Raw genomic sequence first — 19287 nt, 5'->3', positions numbered from 1 at the left:
ACAGAGAATAGAGATACATTTTTTAATGTTAAGTACTATCAAGAAGAGACTAGACTAGATGGAACAAAGAATAAAGATGAAGAATTACCTAGACAAATACAAAGAAATAAACAAACACATAAACAAGAGAATAAAAGAAGCCAAAGAGGCGTGGATTAAAGAACAGTGTGAAGAAATGGAAACCTATGAGAAAAAGTTCGATGCGTTCAATATGCACAAAAAAAGTAAAAGAGATAACAGGGAGCATAAAGAAATGCCAAATAGGTAAACTTAAAGACAAAGATGGAAATCTTATTGTAAATCTAGAGAATAAAATAAAAAGAATGGACAGAATACCTGAATGAATTATTTGAAGATGATAGAAACAACTTAACTCAGATAATCATTGCAACTGGGCCAGACATATTGAAAGAAGAAGTAGAATACGCAATAAGAAACGCTAAAAATGTAAAAACAAACGGACCTGATGAAATTCCTACAGAACTGTTGAAGCTTTTGAATGATAAATCCGTAACCATAATATTAGGTATACTGTATCCAGAAATTTAGTGTCTCATTATAAAAGTAATTTTAATAACAGCTGTAAAACTGAATAATCCCTTGTAAGTACTCTATTGTTGTATAATTATCACAGCTATCCAAGCTGACAGGACCGGCATATAGCCAAGTCAACTGTAGGTTAGTACATATAATCAGATCAAATATTATCATTCAAGCGTAATGTCAAAAAACTCTTTTTATAAACATACAAATTTCCCATAATTATTGTATTCTTTTATTAATCATTATTTTAAGTCTCAACGAAATAAAAGCGCCCAAAATTATGAAGATCTCAATTTAGTTAAATTGACTGGACCGGTGGTGGAAATTAATAAGTTTTGGGAAAACGGGTAATATCCCAAACACATTAGAACTGACAAACCCGTATATACAGTTATAATGAGTAAACGTTTAACTTAATTGACCTATTAACAAATTACTTGGAATTTATATAACTTTCTACCTGTTACTTATCGGTAATTGTTTTTTAATTTGAAGAGAGTTCGATGACAAACTAACACTTAAAAGTCTGCTTCGACGGAATTGGTTGTAAAGTCGTTTGAGTGTTCAGTTTGTGCAAAAAATTAGTTGAGTATTGTAATAAAAGTGTTTATTTTTTTAAAGTGTGTACACTTGCCGGTGAATCCACGTAGTCAAATTTACCTATATTGTATGAAACAATGTGGCGTCCCTGGAGTCCAGAGGATAATAGGGCAATTCTGCCAGTTAATGAACCGGAAGCAAATCGACAAGGAGGTGATCTCATTCAAGTATTAGAACCTGAACAGCGCCAACGAATACATTTATCTACTGATGCAAAACAAATTATTGCTAATGTTTTTCGAAACTCTTGTCGAAAAAAATATGGACAGTAACGAAGCCTTACATGAAACGGCAACTTTGACTAAAAATCCATTATCCACAGTCAGAAAAATTGTAACTAATCCTATTATACCAAGATTAGTAAGACGGGATAACAGTATTTCTTGGAAGCTCGATCGTGCAGATGAAGATCTTATTCGTCGCAAAGTGTATGCCTTGTATGAAGAACAAATTGTACGCACACTAGATATATTAGTTGACAGGCTTCACGTCGAAAACACTGAAATTAAGTGCGGTAGAACAACTGTTTGGAAGTGTTTGCAACGTATAGGGTTTAAATACAAAAAAGTAGATAAAAGACAGGTACTTATGGAATCCAATCGTTTACGGATATGGCGAATGGAATATTTAAACAAAATTAAATAGTGTCGTCGAGAGAATCGACCTATTATTTATTTAGATGAAACGTGGTTTGAGACACACGATACGCCATCTAAAGGTTGGGTAGATAATAGTCAATGTTGTTCAACAAAAGCGCCTTCTAAATTTATTTTCAAATAGATAATACTAAGAAGGATTTATTGGACATTTTAAAAATTTCGCATTGAAAAAAGAATACTTTTGTGATAAATATGCCGAAAACATGGGTCATACGATTTTAAGACTTCCACCATATTACTGTGTATTTAACCCAATCGAACATATGTGGCATCAACTTAAGTCAAGAGTTCGAAGAAATAATACTTCGCCACATTTAAATCCATCTGTCCTGCATTTAATTGAAAAGGAAGTACTCAAAATTGATGCGAATAGTTGGAAAAATGCAGTCTCATATGTTATGAAAGCTGAGAATTCATATTTTCCTACATATAATATACAAAATATTATCATCAATTTAAAAGACGACAGTGATAGTGACACAGATTTAACATGTGTGTGTGTGTGTGTGTGTGTGTGTGTGTGTGTGTGTGTGTGTGTGTGTGTGTGTGTGTGTGTGTGTGTTTTGTGTTTTATTGGCACTGGTTTTCACAACCAACTGGCCAGTCAATTTCATAATGATTTTTTTAGACTATAACTTATCACTAACTCAGGGAAGTAATGTGTGGTCTCTGTGTTAAGTAAATGTCTTGTTACTTTAGTAAAGTCGACGTCATTGTCTTTACAAAGGGACGCTAATTGTATCCGAACGTTTGCGGTCCCTTAGGTGAGTACCGATTTACTCGTTTTAAAAGGTTCATATTTATTTATGTTGACATGTTTAACTTTTCCGTTTCATGTCTGAAAAAGTTGGCAAAAAATGATAAATTTCTTTATTAATTATTTCACGAAAAAAAATTATTCTTCACTAAAGGTTGTGCATCACATAAAATTATTAATCAATAATCTTATAAAATATTAAGTGGTAGATAGGGAAAATCATAATTATTAATTAATACTGAAGTGATTTTAAATTTAACAAGAAAATGTTATTTTAAAATGTTTGTAGGTATTAAAAATTATGTCCAAGTTTAGATTCATGGCCTTCTAATAATTAAATAATACATTTAAAGTAAAAAGTAAATAAAAAAATACTTTTGCATTTGTTGATTTTGTATATCGAATAAGTTATCAGTTTATGTATTTTTCCCTTAATTATCTAGATATTTATTTAAATTAAATATGTAATGTAAATGCCAAATAAAATATAAAATTCGTTAAGCCGGTCCATTTTACTATTTACCTGAAGAGGCAAATCTCTTTATGGCGTCGACTTTATCAGCGGGATACTTTTAAATTCTGCATAAGTCAGTTCTTATAATTGTGAATGAAGTATACATCTATTCAATAAAATATACAGTACTGGTATAATACCTCAGGAATGGTTGCTGTCTACTTTTGTCACCATACCGAAGAAAACTAAGGCAATGCAATGTTCAGATCATCGAACAATCTCCTTGATGAGTCATCTGCTTAAAATATTTCTTAGAGTCATCCACAGCCGAATCTATCAAAAGTTAGATATCGATACACAGATGGGATTCAGAAAAGGATTAGGTAAAAGAGAAGCTCTCTTTGCCTTGAACGTCCTAACACAGAGATGTCTAGATGTTAACCAAGAGGTACACGCCTGCTTTATAGACTTTGAAAAGGCCTTTGACAAAATACGCCACAATAAACTCAAAGAAATCCTGGAGGGTAAGAACATCGACACCAGAGACATACAAATAATATTAAATCTGTACTGGAATCAGCAAGCTAATATAAAAATAGAAGACCAAACATCGGACGAAATAGAAATACATAGAGAAGTACGACAGGGTTGTATATTGTCACCGCTCGTGTTTAATATCTACAGCGAACAAATAGAGAAGTTATCAATAACATTCGATATGCTGACGATACTGTGATAATGGCAAGAACAGCGGAAGATCTACAACATCTAGTTGAAAGTATGAATGAGATATGTAATATTTACGGCATAAGGATAAACGTCAAAAAAAAATCAAATATATGACCTTCAATAAGAATCCAATACATGACACTAGTATCGCAATAAACGGTACCCAACTCGAAAAAGTAAGCGAATACAAATACTTGGGAACCCTCATCAATGAAACAGGTGACCAAAATCGCGAGATAAAAAGACGTATTGAAATTGCCAGGTCTAGCTTTATAAAAATGAAAAAATTATTTTGTAATCGTGATATTAGTATTCAGCTACGAACTAGAATGTTAAAATGCTATGTATTCAGTACTTTGCTTTACGGTATTGAGGCAGGGACTCTTAAACAGAGGAATGTTAAAAATCTTAAAAGCTTTGAGATGTGGTGCTACCGCCGTATACTAAAAATAAGTTGGGTGAATAAAATTACAAATGAAGAGGTAATACGCAGAATAAATAACGATCCAGAAGTTATACTAAATTAAAAAAAAAACTTGAATACTTAGGCCACCTGATGTACAAAAGTACACATTCCTACAAAATATAATGCAAGGAAAAAATGGATGAGAAATTTAAGAGAGTGGTTTGGCTGTACCACTAACGAATTATTCAAAACAGCAGTAAATAAAATTAGAATCACCCTAATGATATCCAATCTCCGATAGGAGAGGCACTCAAAGAAGAAGAAGACTATCAAGAAAAAGCAGGAAGTGTGAGTGTACCATTATTTTGTAAACAAATCAAGAACTAGTTGCAACAAAAAAGGAATAACACATCACCTGGAATAACCTGGTCTCGTATGAGCCGGTAAAATAAGGCCTTTGAAGATACAAAGATTGCTAATACTAAAAAGGCTTTAAAAATAAGGTTATTCGATATTAATAATTAAAGAAAGAATCTAACGTATCAAATAAACAGGGAAAGGACGGGCTAAATAACGATGTAGAAAAACAAAGATGTCACATATTAAATGTACGGAAAGTGGACGGGAAATATCTTCTTCTAGTTCCATGATCGTTATCGATCGTTGGGTACCATATTCGCTATCATGACATTATTGACAGCAGCTCTAAATAATAATGTTGTCGATTTTCTATACCATTGTCTTAGATTTTTCAGCTATGATGTTCTTTTTCTACCAGGACTACGTGTACCTTGGATATTTCCCTAAATGATAAGTTCATATTTTTCAGGGTGTCTCATAATATGACCGAGCTTGCCTCTCTTTATTATTTTGACTTTCTCCTCCTCACGGCTCAAAAGCTTGAGTTCTAATCCATATTGATCACAGGTTTGTTTTGTTTTGTTCGTTAGATTTTCAAGGTTTTCTCCATAATTAGCCAGCACTAAGGTATCGTCGCGATATCTAATGTTGTTCACGGTTACACCATTCACAATAATACCTTCGGATGTTTCTATTAAGGCTTCTTTAAAGCATTTTATTATGTCGGACTTTGTCAAAAGCTTTTTAAAATCGATTGCACATGTGTATACATTTTGATTTATATCTTTGCATCTCTGAATCAGAACTTTGATCGTGAATAAGGCTTCTCTCGTACCCAAGCCACTCCTAAATCCGAATTGACTATTGGTAATTCTCTCCTCTAATATCGTATATATTCTGCTATGCTATGTATTACTCACAGGAAGGTCTTCAAAACGTGATTCATCAGACTTGTCTGATAATTTTGTCAGATATATTGTCCGACAATCACTGCATGTCTGCACAATGTTTTTTTTTGTATTGGGACAAATGTCGACTTAGTTTGTGTAGTAATGATCTCTTATGTAGCGGAGTGAATTCAGATACAAATTACGCATCGTAATAATACCTCCTGGTTGTGTCAACTTTTTTTGTGTATTCTTCACTATCTCAAGAATTTCAAAATAAAAATATATCTCTATAAACAAAGACGGTCAAGGAATCTCGGAGTGATAAGAAGAAGTAATCAGTAACATGGTAATATTTATTTTGAAATTTTTGTTTAATTAAGAGAGACATTGAAGTTAAATGATCTCAATTCAAAACTGAAGAATTAAAGTATTTATAAAAATAGTTGACTAACGTCTTTGACTTGGCATTTTTCCTCTTGACTGTGAATATACGTTAAAGGAATTTGTGTTGTCTAAGATAACTAGTTTGGACGGTATTTCAAATCCCTTTAATATTTTGTATAAATGTGGTCTGTTTATTGAGTCATCTGCTTGTTTAAAGTCGACGAAAATATTATAAACATCTATGGCATGTTCCCAGACTTTGTTTAATATTGAACAGTTGGTCTATGGTTAATCTTAATTGCCTAAATCCTGTCTGATATTATCCGATAGTATCTGCGAGAGATTGTAGTCTATGGATAAGTCTACTGGCAAATATTTTATATCCACCATACAGCAAAGAGATTTTCCTATAGATTCTTCTCTATACTTTTGACAGAGGAGTCAGTCGCTCTTTTTATGGATTGAGCATTTGATACTCTGATATTCTACACTTATAGCATTTTCTCTTGCTTGGTCTCCATATTACGTGTATAGTCTCATATATCCTTTTCAATATTTTCCTTTCTCCCGACTCTTTAATCGTTGGCAGTTTGGTTGTCTCCTTCTCTTCATTTTCTGTAATTCCAATATATCATATTATGTGTGTTCTACATCATCATTGTGAGAGTTTTCGTTCCGCGGTTTTTCAAAATATGTTTTCCAAGTTTCTTTAATTTCTTTAGTGTTGCTGGGTATGTCGCCGTTTCTATTCCTGCACAGATTAGTTTTTCGTTTATATCCTTGTTTCATTTATTGATACGATAAATTTATATGCATTTTGTGTTTTGTGTTACACTCATCTTCAAACCATTGGTCGTCTTTCCTTTCTTTAGTTCCTAGCATCGATTTTACTGTATTTAAGTGGTTCTACTTATTAGGTCCCACAGGTTTTCTTCATATTCAGCCAGCTTCCTCTTTATTTTTTCTTCGCATTATTTTTGAGTTTCGGGTCTCTTCAGTTTTTCCAGATCTATAGTTTGTTTTCTTAGTTGATTCTCCTTTGCCAGTCTACTGATCCTACATCTAAAGTATACTTAAACTAGCAAGTAGTCTAAGCCGCAGCATGCTCCTCGTCTACTTTTTACGGTCAACATCCTTGTTGCTGATCGATTTTCTACCAACACATGGTCTGTTTTGTTACCAACACCTCCTCCAGGTGATATCCAGGTGCCTTTGTATATATTTTTGTGGGGAAATGGGGTAGAACTAATGACTATATTCTTTTATATATATTCCGATGATATTCTTTTTCAATTCCTAACTGTGAGTTTGTGTCACCTATGACTATTTTGATGTCGTTTTTGGGGTTCTTCTACTTCTTCTTCTTCTTTTTATGTAGACATAACTCTGTCTGTTCCTGCCTCCAGTCAGTTGTCGTTCCATCGTTTTCGTGGTCTTCCTACTGATCGTCTGCCTATTGGGAAACCGTCTCTTGCCGTCTTTACTACTTGCATCTACGTCGTATATCTGTACTTTTAGCTCTGTCCCATAGTATCTTACCATTAATTTTTCCAAGTGTTTTCATCTCTGCTGTTTCTAACATCCTTTTTGTCCTGTCTGTGTCAGGTCATGTTTCTGCCGTGTATGTCATTATTGCGCAGGCAACCTGCGCCTCTGTTTGTTCTATTTACTTTATCTTCCAGCTTCAATTTACATATTAGTAAATTTGCTGTTATAACCATGCATTTTGTCTTTTATGGGGAAATTAACGTTAAGTTTTCTGGCAGTTATATTAAATTGGTGCAGCATACGTTGTAAATCATCTTCACTTTGAGAGAGTAGTATTGCGTCGTCTACATAGCAGATTATTTTAAGTTGCCTCCCTGCAATCCCATTTTAATCTCCCTGCCTTATCCCATTGCCAGCATCAATAGGGTCGGTTAGTTCTTCTTCTACTTTTAATTTTATTGTGTTGTTTTGGTAGATATTTTCGATCGTTTTGATTATTCATTGAGGTGTCTCTCTTGCGTACAATAAGTGGATAACGTTCTTTAATTATTTGACCCTGTCAAATGCCTTCCTAAGGTCCAATAAACATAGATATTTCGGTTTGTTGTGTTCTAACGATTGCTTTTGAACTTTATAAATCATAAATATATGGTCGGTGCATGATCTTCCCGCCCTAAAACCTTGTTGTTCTTCTGCTAAACCGTATTCATTTAACAAATTCCCAATCGTCAATAGAACCACGTGTAAGCCAAACAGGGTCGTACTGATGTACGACCTATGTATCATATGATTTTTAAAAATATTTACTTTTGAAACTGTTAGTGTAAGAATTTCTTGAAATTTAATCATTATATCACAATTAAACTAAACTCTAAAAAATAACACTACCAGTAAATAACTTAACAATAACTATGACATAAATATAACACAATATATTAACTTAAAAATCAACACGATACAATTTGAATTTAAAATGATGGCAAGTTGGGATCTGTAACATGAGAATCTGTCTGATACAATTTGAATTTAAAATGATGGCAAGTTGGGATCTGTAACATGAGAATCTGTCTCGCTTAAGGTAATAAATTATATTTAATAGCCTCTTGACGAATGAGACGGTGAATATCAACACGTGCTCATGTTTACTGATGGGAATTTGGTAAACGAATGAACTATAATGTTATAATTTCATTCTGTTTATTTGTTATCACTTTGGTTGGTAATTTTAGTGTTGTGTTTAATAAATGTAATTTCTTATCTGTAATTTTCCGGGTCCGATTTGTCTCCCTTTTTGAAGAGAGGTATTAGGATTCTTGATCTCCATTCTTGAGAAATTCTGTTTTGTTCTATTATTTTTTGGATTAGTTTTAATAGTTCTGGTGATTTTCTATCTTTTAATTTCTTTAATGCTTTCTTTACCTCTTCCTCTTCAATAATCGAAAGTAGTCTACTCATGTTTCCTTCTGAATGTGTTTCGTGTTTATTAGTTCGTCATCTCTTTTCTTTGTCCTCTGATCAATCTCCATATTTCTTTTTGTTTCGTAGAAGTCGTGTTCCATCTGTTTTGAGAAGCTCTGCCAGTGTTCCCTTTTTATTTGTCTAACTAAAGTATTCGTTTCGTGTCTAATTCATTTATAGTGGTTATATGCCTGTTGTGTTTGTTGTGTTCTGTATTGTAAAAAAACTTTCTCCTTTTCTTCACATTTTGTGTTGACTTCCTCTTTAAACGATGGCGCCGCTTCCTTGGGATTAAAGTATTTCAAGATGAGTCTTATTTTACATAATACTAGACTATGGTCGCTACCTACATCTGCTGAGTTGAGGCATCTTACGTCGATGATTTTCCATGGTGATGGTGGTCGTTTTTGGTGTTAAGGTAATATATTTGTTTTAGTAATTGCTAAAAAGCTACTTTGGTTCCTTATTTTATTTATTCGTTGGGCAGTGAATGTTTATTATGGGGAAGTTTGAGAAATAATTTGTACGACTAAAATTCCGTGGAAAGTATCTGTACTTTGTGTTTGTGCGTGCGTGTGTGTATGTGTGCGTGTCTGTCACATAGCTAATATAGATTAGCCTATATTCTCGGTTTATTCATAGGATCTTCCATATTAAGTATTGGGATACGTCTTGTCGAGCATAAGAACTTTCCCTTACAGTATGTCCTGAACATAGGCCTACTCAGTTTAGAGCATCTTCTCCCCGCGCAGTCTCAGACAGGCGCAGTTAATACAGCTTCTTGAATTGATAACATACATTACTCTATTATAGTGCATTTGTTATATATTTATAACGATAAGGTCAATTAAATAACTTAAATATCCTAGAAGATTATCGTAAAGTACCTAATAATTCCAAACCTAAACCAGATAGGTCTACAGATTCTCCAGGCGGATAGCCTATCTCCCTAGCGTCATGTGTAATAAAATCATAGGAAAAATCATTAACAATCGTTGCAGTTCACATGTGAGAGGAGATACAGCATATGACACCGTTTATCTGTCTTTTTGTAATTTCCGACCAAAGTGTGCGGTCAACTCGATTCTGCTGACTACTTTTGAAAATGGAATGTGCAAAAGCTGAGATGCGACAATTGCATAACGGTACTCGGAAAACATCACCAACAGGCTAAGGAATCAAAATGTAAATGAAGAATGCCAAACAGATATAGACTCCTACTGGACCAGAATAAAGGAAGACATTGAAGCAGCAGCGAAAGATGAAATAGAAACAGAAATTTGTGCCCGTAAAAATCATTGGTTTGACGATGAATGCAAGAATGTAACAAAAGAAAAAAATGAAGCCTACAGAAAGATGCTTACCCGACGAACTAGAACAATTGTAGATAATTAACAGACAAAGAGAAGAGAAAAAACCAGGATTCTTCTTCTTTGTGTGCCGTGCTTGTATTCAAGCGTTGGCTATCGTCATATTGACAAGCTGATGAAATGATTCTCGGTCGGCAGCTAGATGAAACAGTTCCTCGACCGTTCGACCTGTCCATTGTCTAATGTTACGCAGCCAGGACAGTTGTTTTCTTCCGACCCAACGTTTTCCTTCGATTTTGCCCTGAATGATTAACCGGAGTAAGCGATATTTAGGTCCTCTCATTATATGACCGAAGTATTGGACCTTTCTCATTTTGATGATGTTGATCAATTCTCGCTCTTTGTGCACGGTCTCTAGCACGCGTTCGTTAGATATGTGTGCTGTCCACGGGATTCTGAGCATGCGACGGTAACACCATAACTCAAACGCTTCCAATTTGTTAAGATTTTTTATTTCTGTTGTCCAGGTTTCACATCCATAGAACAAAGTGGACCAGACGTAGCACTTCAATACTCTTAGACGTGTGGTCAACGACAGACTTCTACTGCATAATACAGAACGCCAGTTAATAAAGTTTTTCCGTGCGAGTTCTATTCTGGTCGAAATTTCCTCGTCACTTTCAACCCTGCAGTCAATCCAGCTACCCAGATATCTAAAGTGTTCCACCCTTTCCAGTATTTTGTTATCTAATCTTAGTACTGAGTCTTCGATATTAATTTTTCCGACCACCATCCATTTTGTTTTTTTTTGCGTTGATTGTTAAGCCCTTTTCAGTGCATTCGTTGTTTACAGCATTCAACAGGGTTTGAAGATCTTCTAGACTCTCTGCCATTATTGCGGTGTCATCGGCGTATCTGATGTTGTTAATAATTTCACCACCGATCTTAACACCTTCGCGGCGATTATTTAACGCTATTTCAAAAACTGGTCCAGTGTAGGCATTAAACAACATCGGTGACATAACACATCCCTGTCTGACACCACGCTTAATAGAAACTTTCGCTGAACCTTCTGGTCCACCTTAACACAAGCGGTCTGATTGTAGTAAAGATTTTTAAGCAATCTAATATCATACGTGTCCAGACCAACTGAGTCTAAGCGTTGAAATAATAATGTATGTGGTACTCTATCAAAGGCTTTTTCGAAATCTATAAAACATACGTTAATATTTTTCCTAAACTCAATGCTCTTTTGTAAGAGTATTCGCATGCAAAAAAGAGCTTCTCGAGTACCCATACCGTTTCGGAAACCAAACTGCTCATCACCAGTTATCCCCTCACAAAGTTTATATATGCGACAATGCAATATTTTAATAAAAATTTTGAGCGTGTGACTCATTAAACTGATAAGTTGATAGTCGCTGCACTGTCTGGCATTCTTTTTCTTGGGAATAGTTATAAATATCGATTCTAACCAGCTGTCTGGTAATTTGCCGCTGCTGTATATCTTATTAAAGAAGGATGTGATAATCGCAACACTCTCATTATCTAATAGTTTTAACAATTCTGCGGGTATTTCGTCAGGACCAGAAGCATTCCTTCGTTTCGCTTGGTCGGTAGCCTTCTGAAGTTCTGAGATTAGAATCGGTGGGCCTGTATCTCGGTTAGATGTTATTTCTTGGTAGATTCTTTGGTCATCATTAAATAATTCTATTATGTAATTTTCCCATTCGGTACAGCGCTCTTTTTTATCACTTAAAATTCTACCACCAGAGTCTTGTAATATATTTTGCCCATAAGTTCTGCTTTTGCCTGTTAATTCTTTTAGTTTTTTATGCAAATGGAAGCTGTCGTGTTGTTGTCTTCGGTCTTTTGCTACTTTAATTCTTTTTCGGATTTCTTTATGTATTTCATTGTATTTTTCTCTAATTGATGGATTCGACCGTTACTTGATGGAAATTCATTTTATGTAACAATAAAACACTGAAAACTTTGTTTTCAAAACTTCCACAAATTTGTGGAAGTTTTGAAAACAAAGTTTTCAGTATTTTTCTCTGTTTATGGATTTATACTGCCTCCGAACGTCCATTAGATCTAAGATGTCTTGTGTCATCCAGTCATTTTTAACTGTTGGTCGTCTTAGAAGATTTTCTCGAGATGCAGTGGTTATTGTCCTTTTCATTTGTTCCCAGCAATCATTTATGTTGTTGGTATCTTCTAGTCTAATTTCGTGGAACTTGTCGTTAAGTTCTTGAGAAACCTTATTTAGAGTGCATGGGTCTTGGAGTGCATCTAGTGATATTTTGGAGGTTTTCTGATTTTTACAGACTCTCTTTAGCTTAACTGTGATTGTAGAGCACAGTAGAGTATGGTCTGACCGAATATCGGCACCTGGGTAAGTCTTGACCGATTTTATGCAGTTTTTAAATCGTTCATTGACTGTTTTATAATCAATTTGATTTCTTACAATATTGTCTCCTCGATCGCTTGGAGACTTCCAAGTATATAGTCTACGTTTTGGTAGACAAAACCATGTATTCATAATTACAAATTTTTCCTCTTGGCAGAACTGCACCAACCGTTCTCCTCTTTCATTGCGTTGTCCTAGACCGAACTTTCCAGTAATATTTAGAGTGCTTTCTGATCCCACTTTTGCAATGAAGTCCCCCATGATAAGAGTAAGTTCATGTTTTTTTGTCATAGCTAAGGCTTCCGATATAAGTTGGTAAAATGTTTCAATCACGGCATCTTCTTTGTCCGCAGTAGGTGCGTATACTTGTATTATATTTATATCCACTGGGAATGCAGCTAATTGAATTAGCATTACTCGGTCTGATAATGGGACAAATTTTCTTACAGATTTTGCAAGTGATTTCTTGCCAGGATACACAAAAGAAAAAAATGAAATCACTTAAATAAGAAAGTGACCATTCTATATACTATTTTGGGCTCAATTTCCTCCTTAAATCCACAATTATATCGAGAAATACAAAAATAAAACTCGATAAAACAATAACACGCCCAGACCTTAACATATAGTTCAGAGACCTGGACTCGTAACAAAAAATAATGAAAACATGTTAAGTGTTTCCAAAGAAAAGTATTAAGGTGAATCTATGGAGCAGTGAATGACAATGGAGTGTGGAGAAGACGATACAACTTCTTTGTAGAATATACCAGGAACCTGATATCGTAAAACATATTAAGATAGGACGTCTGAGGTGGATAGGGCATGTAATGCGGATGGAACAGAATGCACTAGCTAAAAAAAACGCTCCTTGATAGACCCATTGGTCAGAGAAGAAGAGGAAGACCCAGAACAAGGTTCGTTGATAATATCGAAGAGGACATGAGAAATATGGAAATTGTTCCAGGTCGAATTTTGCGAAGATCGTCCAATATTGGTTCTTGTGCCAATGTGAAGAAACTGATATTTAAAAATCTTCATATGAATTACTTTGAGATTGAGATATGCTTGGACATGATAGCTAAATTTGCATACATTTAATACTGTATTAGCATTTAGTTGTGAAATTTGTTTTTCGGACGTTTCAATATCGCGCAAAAAGAATTGTTGAAACAGGAACAATATTCCTTTATGGCAATGCAAACACAAACATGTTAAATTTTAGCATAAAATCGAATTTATTTGTTATTTAACCTTGATTTTACACCAAATGTCTTCTTTTATTACCGTTTGTCAAAAATAAATTTTTCGCTTAACATTTTTCAAGTGTCCAAAATTTATTTTGTAGTTAAAAGAGTGGAAATTGAATTAGCAGGAATATCGTTATGAATACTTTTTAATAATTGCTTTAAATGATATAATTTATGATGTGTCTACTGATTTTAATGTTAGTAAATATGTCTATAAATACTCGTAAAAAGTTTTGTAGATATTTGTGTGTAGTTGTGCAACTATCAAGAGTTAATTCCAGTAACTGGTTATTATTATCTCATATTTTTAAGAATCTGCTAGATTAAGTCAGCGTTTGTTGCCACTCTTTAATGAGCACCGTATATTTTTGCTATATATTCATCGGTCATATATACCGACATATTAGACAAATTAATTTAGACCAATAATAATAAATTTGTGGTATTAAAATTTGTTAAAATAAAAAAAAATACCCGAATATGGTTGTTTCAAAATTTCATAAAGCATCATAAAAATTACTACGCTGAGAAAAAAATGTGGTCGCTGATTTTTTTTTTTTTTTTTAAATGGTCTGAAAAAGTTAATTTTACAAATTATTTTAAACAAGATGTTTCTAAAATCTAAAAATCCTAAATTCTACATTTTATAACTGCACTGATGACAACAAAGAGCGCGATGTTCACCACAAAATGGACGTCGGCAGTGCTCTCAATGATGGGTTGTCATTCAACGTTTTATAGATGGATAAAATTAACACATGACACGTTTTGACACAGTAACAAAATTACGATGGTTAATAATCGACGACAGCTTTTAGAAGAAAAACAATAAATCTTTTTCTTTCTTCTTATATTAAGGCTTTAAAGCCTGTTTTTTATTCAATACTAGCCTCCTAAATTATCGCACCATCTTTTTCTTGGTCTGCCAATACTTCTTCTTTTATTTGGTGACCTATCTCGTGCTATTCTTACCTACTATCCTCTGCTATTCTACTAATGTGTTCGTTCCACTCCTGTTTCCGTTTTGTCACCCATCTGTTTATGTCTTCTATATTGCATGCTCTTCTTATGTTTTCGCTTCTATCCTATCCAAAGAGACAGACTTTTCCCTGACATTCGTCGAAGCATTTTCATCTCTATTATTTCTCGTATTCGTCTCGTTTTAGATGTCAGGTCTTGTCTCCGCCGTGTATGTTAATATAGGTGATTGCTGCTTTATAGATTCTTGTTTTTGTGTCTTGTGTTAGGTGTTTGTTCTTCCAGATTGTGTCATTAAGAGATCCCGCCGCTTTACTTGCTTTTAAGCTTTGTTGTCGTACTTCTTCTTCAACATCTCCATAACTAGTTGTACATATTCCCAGATATCTAAACCTTGCTTCCTGCTTTATTATTTTCCCATCAATTTCGATTTTACATCGTAGTGGGTATTTAGATGTTGTCATACATTTGGTTTTTTCTGCTGATATTATCATATTGTATATCTTGGCTGTTGTATTGAAGTGTGTATGCGTCTGGTATCTTGCAGTGCAATATTAGTTTTTGTATAGTTTTGTATAAGTTTTGTAATATCTAGGGTTATACTTTCTCCTCTGTGTTTTAGAAGCTCGTTGGTTATTCCGTCTGGTCCTGGTGACTTTCTATTTTTGAGTGAATTTATGGCTATCTCTACTTCCTGAAAACTGATTTCTATTTCTTGTCTTAATTCAGGTACGTTATTGTGTTAATCATTATTTTCCTTTCCTTTAAACTTTTCAGGTATCTTTCCCATTCGTTTGCTGGTATTTTATTGTATTCCTTTAATTCTGCCATTTTTATTTACGCATCACAAAGAAAAACAAGTAATATTGTGTATCCTACAGCACTTCAATAAATATCAAATTGAAACGAAAAGTTGCAATGTCACAATTTTTTCGAAATGAACAAAATCAATAAAATGACTCAAAATGAATTGATTATTTTGTGTAATGTCTGTCCAGCAAATTTAGTTTGGTTGGTGGAGTAGCAACGCGCCCAGGTTTTTAATAATTCTTCTACAGCTAGTTCTTAATAAATGCAAATTTGCTATTGTTTTAATCATATTGCCACTGAATGGAAAAGTTATAACAGATAACCAAACAATTGCTCAAATCATGGCTAAAAGTTTTGCATGGAAATTCAGGTCTGAAGGGAAACAGTCTGAAAGTCCAAATGACCAGAATATACAAATTCCTCTTGCTCCACAAATAAGTAGACACGACATTGATGCTATTAACCTTCCTTTTACACAAGAAGAATTAGCACTTGCACTATTCTCTTGTACGAACTCTGCCGCTGGACCAGACAATATCCCAATTATATTCATCAAAAATTTATCTCATTCCAGCCTCACAATACTGCTGAATCTTTATAACAAGATATGGCATACTCAGCACTTACCCAAACTGTGGCGTGAATCAATTATCATACCAATAAAAAAATCTGATCTACCCTCAAACCTAACAAAATCATACAGACCTATCTCTCTAACCTGTTCATTATGTAAACTGTTTGAGAAAATGATTAATTCAAGATTAAGATGGCTTCTCGAAAAATATGCAATAATTGACGCAGCGCAATCCGGTTTCAGACGTCACCGTTCAACCCTTGATAATTTAGTGCTATTACAAACACAAATAGCTTCCGCTATTTCAAACAAACTATGTCTTTGATATAGAAGGAACTTTCGATACTATCTCGCGCCAAGCCATTCTTGAAAAGCTTCGTCAATACAAGATAACAGGAAATATTTACTCCTTCATAAAAAACTTTTTACAACAAAGAACGTTCAAAGTAAAAACAAATGGGGAAATTTCGGCGACATTCGGGCAAAATAATGGAGTCCCACAAGGCTCAGTACTCAGTACCACACTGTTTATTCTTGCAATAAATGATATTTGTTCCAGTATTTGTCCACCAGTCAAGCACTTAATATATGCAGATGACCTTATTTTATATTGTCAAGGAAAAAGTACAATTGCCTCATGCAACATGCTCCAAACCGCTGTAAATCAACTTAGCGAATGGTCAAAAAAACCGGATTAGCTCTTTCAACGATTAAATCAAAATTATTACGGTTTAGCAGAAGACCCTGCAGCCAAAGTCCAATTATCGCCCTTAATGAAACTCCATCGCAACTAGTTACTCACCACAAAATACTTGGTTTAACGTTTGACAGTAGGGCAATGCAATGAAGAGACTCAATATCATCAAAGCACTATCAAATTAATATAATATATAGAGCATTAATTCGCTCAAAACTGGACTACGGCAGCTTCATATACATGTCTGAATCAAAATCTGACTTAAAGCTACTGAACTCTGTGCATAACACTTCTATTCGTCTTTGCTTAGGCGCTTTCAAATCTAGTCCCATATATAGCCTTTACTGCGAGGCTAATGAACCACCTCTCTGGATTCGACGAGAGTATCTTCTTCAATCTTACTTTGCTTCCGTATCCGCAAACCCATCCAATCCAGTCTACCATTTAGTTACTTCAACATCACCTCCGGAGTTCCCGCAAAGGATCCAATCAATAATAGACATCCAGAAATTAACTCTAAGAAAAACCATCCACCTTACTAAAACACATCCCTTTCCAATCCCGGTTACTCCGCCTTGGAATAGACCAATTCCACATTCAATCACTTCTCTATTAGAATACAGTAAACATGAAACCTCAAGCCTTCTCATACGACAACACTTCAAAGAAATCATAAGCAAGAACCAATTCCAAAAAATTCTGTATACAGATTCCTCCAAAAGCGAAGCAGGCGTTGGATGTGCCGTTACCACATATGATGAAATAATAAAATCATCTTTTTTACCGAATTTATGCAGTGTATACACTGGAGAACTTTATGCTTTAACTAGAAGCTTTTAAAAAACTAAAAACAGATGATAAAACCCAAGCAATACGCACAGACTCCCTGTCGTCACTACAATCGATAAAAAGTCTATACTCTCAGCATCCCTTAGTTCAAGAAATCCATAGGACTTACAGTGCACTCGCTTTTCAAGGTGTAAATGTCACGATCATCTGGCTACCATCCCATATCGGCATCCCCGGTAATGAAAAAGCAGACCAAACAGCCAAGCAAGCTTCTTGTGTAAACAGTCGATCCTTAAAAGCCCAACATATTCAAATCCATAATGACCTAAAGCAAATTTTCAAGCAACAACAGTATCATACCTGGCAAACCCACTGGAACACAATCAAGAGTGCATTACATGAGATCCGGCAGACTGTTGAAAAATTTGAACTTCCAACTATCTCTAGAAACGAAAAAGCTGTCATCCGAAGACTAAGACATACCCGATTCACACATTAATACTTAGTGAAGTCCGAGCCGAAGCCCAATTGCCAAGTCTGCTCAAGTGTATTAACTGTGAAACACATCCTGATCGAGTGTCCCGGTACGCATAACACAGAGTGCAACATAAACTTCAGTTTAATATCAAAGACGTTTTAAACTTAACGGATCAAGTCTTTAACCTAATTGGTTTCTTGAAAGACATTCAGTTGTTTAACAGAATATGACCCCTTGTTTTCCACGTACTTTCTCTTCTTCTTCTTAAAGTGCCTATCCGTTCCGGATGTTGGCGATCATCACGGCTATCTTTACTTTGTTTATTGCAGCGCGGAACAGTTCAGTGGTAGTCGTGTTATACCACTTTCGTAAATTTTAAAGCCAGGAAATGCGTCTTCTTCCCGGTCCTCTCTTACCATTTACTTTCCCTTGGAGAATCAGCTGGAAAAGGCCGTAACGTTCTTGATTTCTCATTACATGTCCTAGATATTCCAACTTTTTAGTTTTGACGGTTATGAGAATTTCACATTCTTTCCCCATTCTACGCAGGACCTCCACATTAGTAACTCTGTCAACCCAGGATATACGTAAGATGCGCCTATAACACCACATTTCGAAAGCTTCGAGCCAATTCATAGATGCAACAGTCAGTATCCATGCTTCCATTCCGTAGAGCAGAACTGTGAATATGTAGCAGTTCAATAGACGGCATTTTGTTTTTAATGATATGTCTCGACTGTTGAAAATGGTTCTCATTCTAACGAATGCTGCTTTTGCTTTTATTATTCGCTGTTTAATTTCTGTTGAATGGTCCCATTGACTATTTAAATTGGTGCCTAGATATGTATATTGCTCGACGTACGTACTTTACTTATATTATATTATTTAGTCATAGGTTCTCAGCTTATAGATTAACTGTAGCAATTAGTTACATGTGCTTATTGTATTTATTGTACACAATATTGTTTGTGTCAATGGTCATTGCAGCCGAAAATTAATTTAAATAAAAAAAAATTATATTGATTCTATAATTTTTAACAATTTATTTAAATATACTTTTTTTATTTCAGATTTAATAGGAATTGTGTAGTAGATAAGGACAAAAGGAATCAATGTAGATATTGTAGATTAAGAAAATGTTTTAAAGCCGGTATGAAAAAAGAAGGTAAGATGTTCTTAATATTTTTATACATACGAACTTGAACTTAAACGTTTACGTAGTCATCAAGGAAATACTAACTAATTATTATTATAACAATAGAGAAT

General features: G+C 34.5%; 1 protein-coding gene across 12 annotated transcripts in view; it reads left to right on the top strand.

Moving 5' to 3' along the window:
- Positions 1-19287, top strand: part of Hnf4 (Hepatocyte nuclear factor 4) — a 290760-nt gene that overhangs the window by 211599 nt on the left and 59874 nt on the right. For all 12 annotated transcript variants that reach the window (XR_011952009.1, XR_011952008.1, XM_072543888.1 and 9 more), the window contains exon 3: positions 19092-19186. Coding sequence is in view for 10 of the 12 variants with exons in the window: in XM_072543888.1 (XP_072399989.1) it covers positions 19092-19186 (95 nt within the window). In the remaining 2 variants the exon portion in view is untranslated. The remainder of the gene's footprint in view (positions 1-19091; positions 19187-19287) is intronic.

Source organism: Diabrotica undecimpunctata, chromosome 9 (assembly GCF_040954645.1).
Source record: "Diabrotica undecimpunctata isolate CICGRU chromosome 9, icDiaUnde3, whole genome shotgun sequence".
NCBI lineage: Eukaryota > Metazoa > Arthropoda > Insecta > Coleoptera > Chrysomelidae > Diabrotica > Diabrotica undecimpunctata.
The sequence above is the reverse complement of the archived record's forward strand: the minus strand, read 5'-3'. Positions and strand labels throughout refer to the sequence as shown.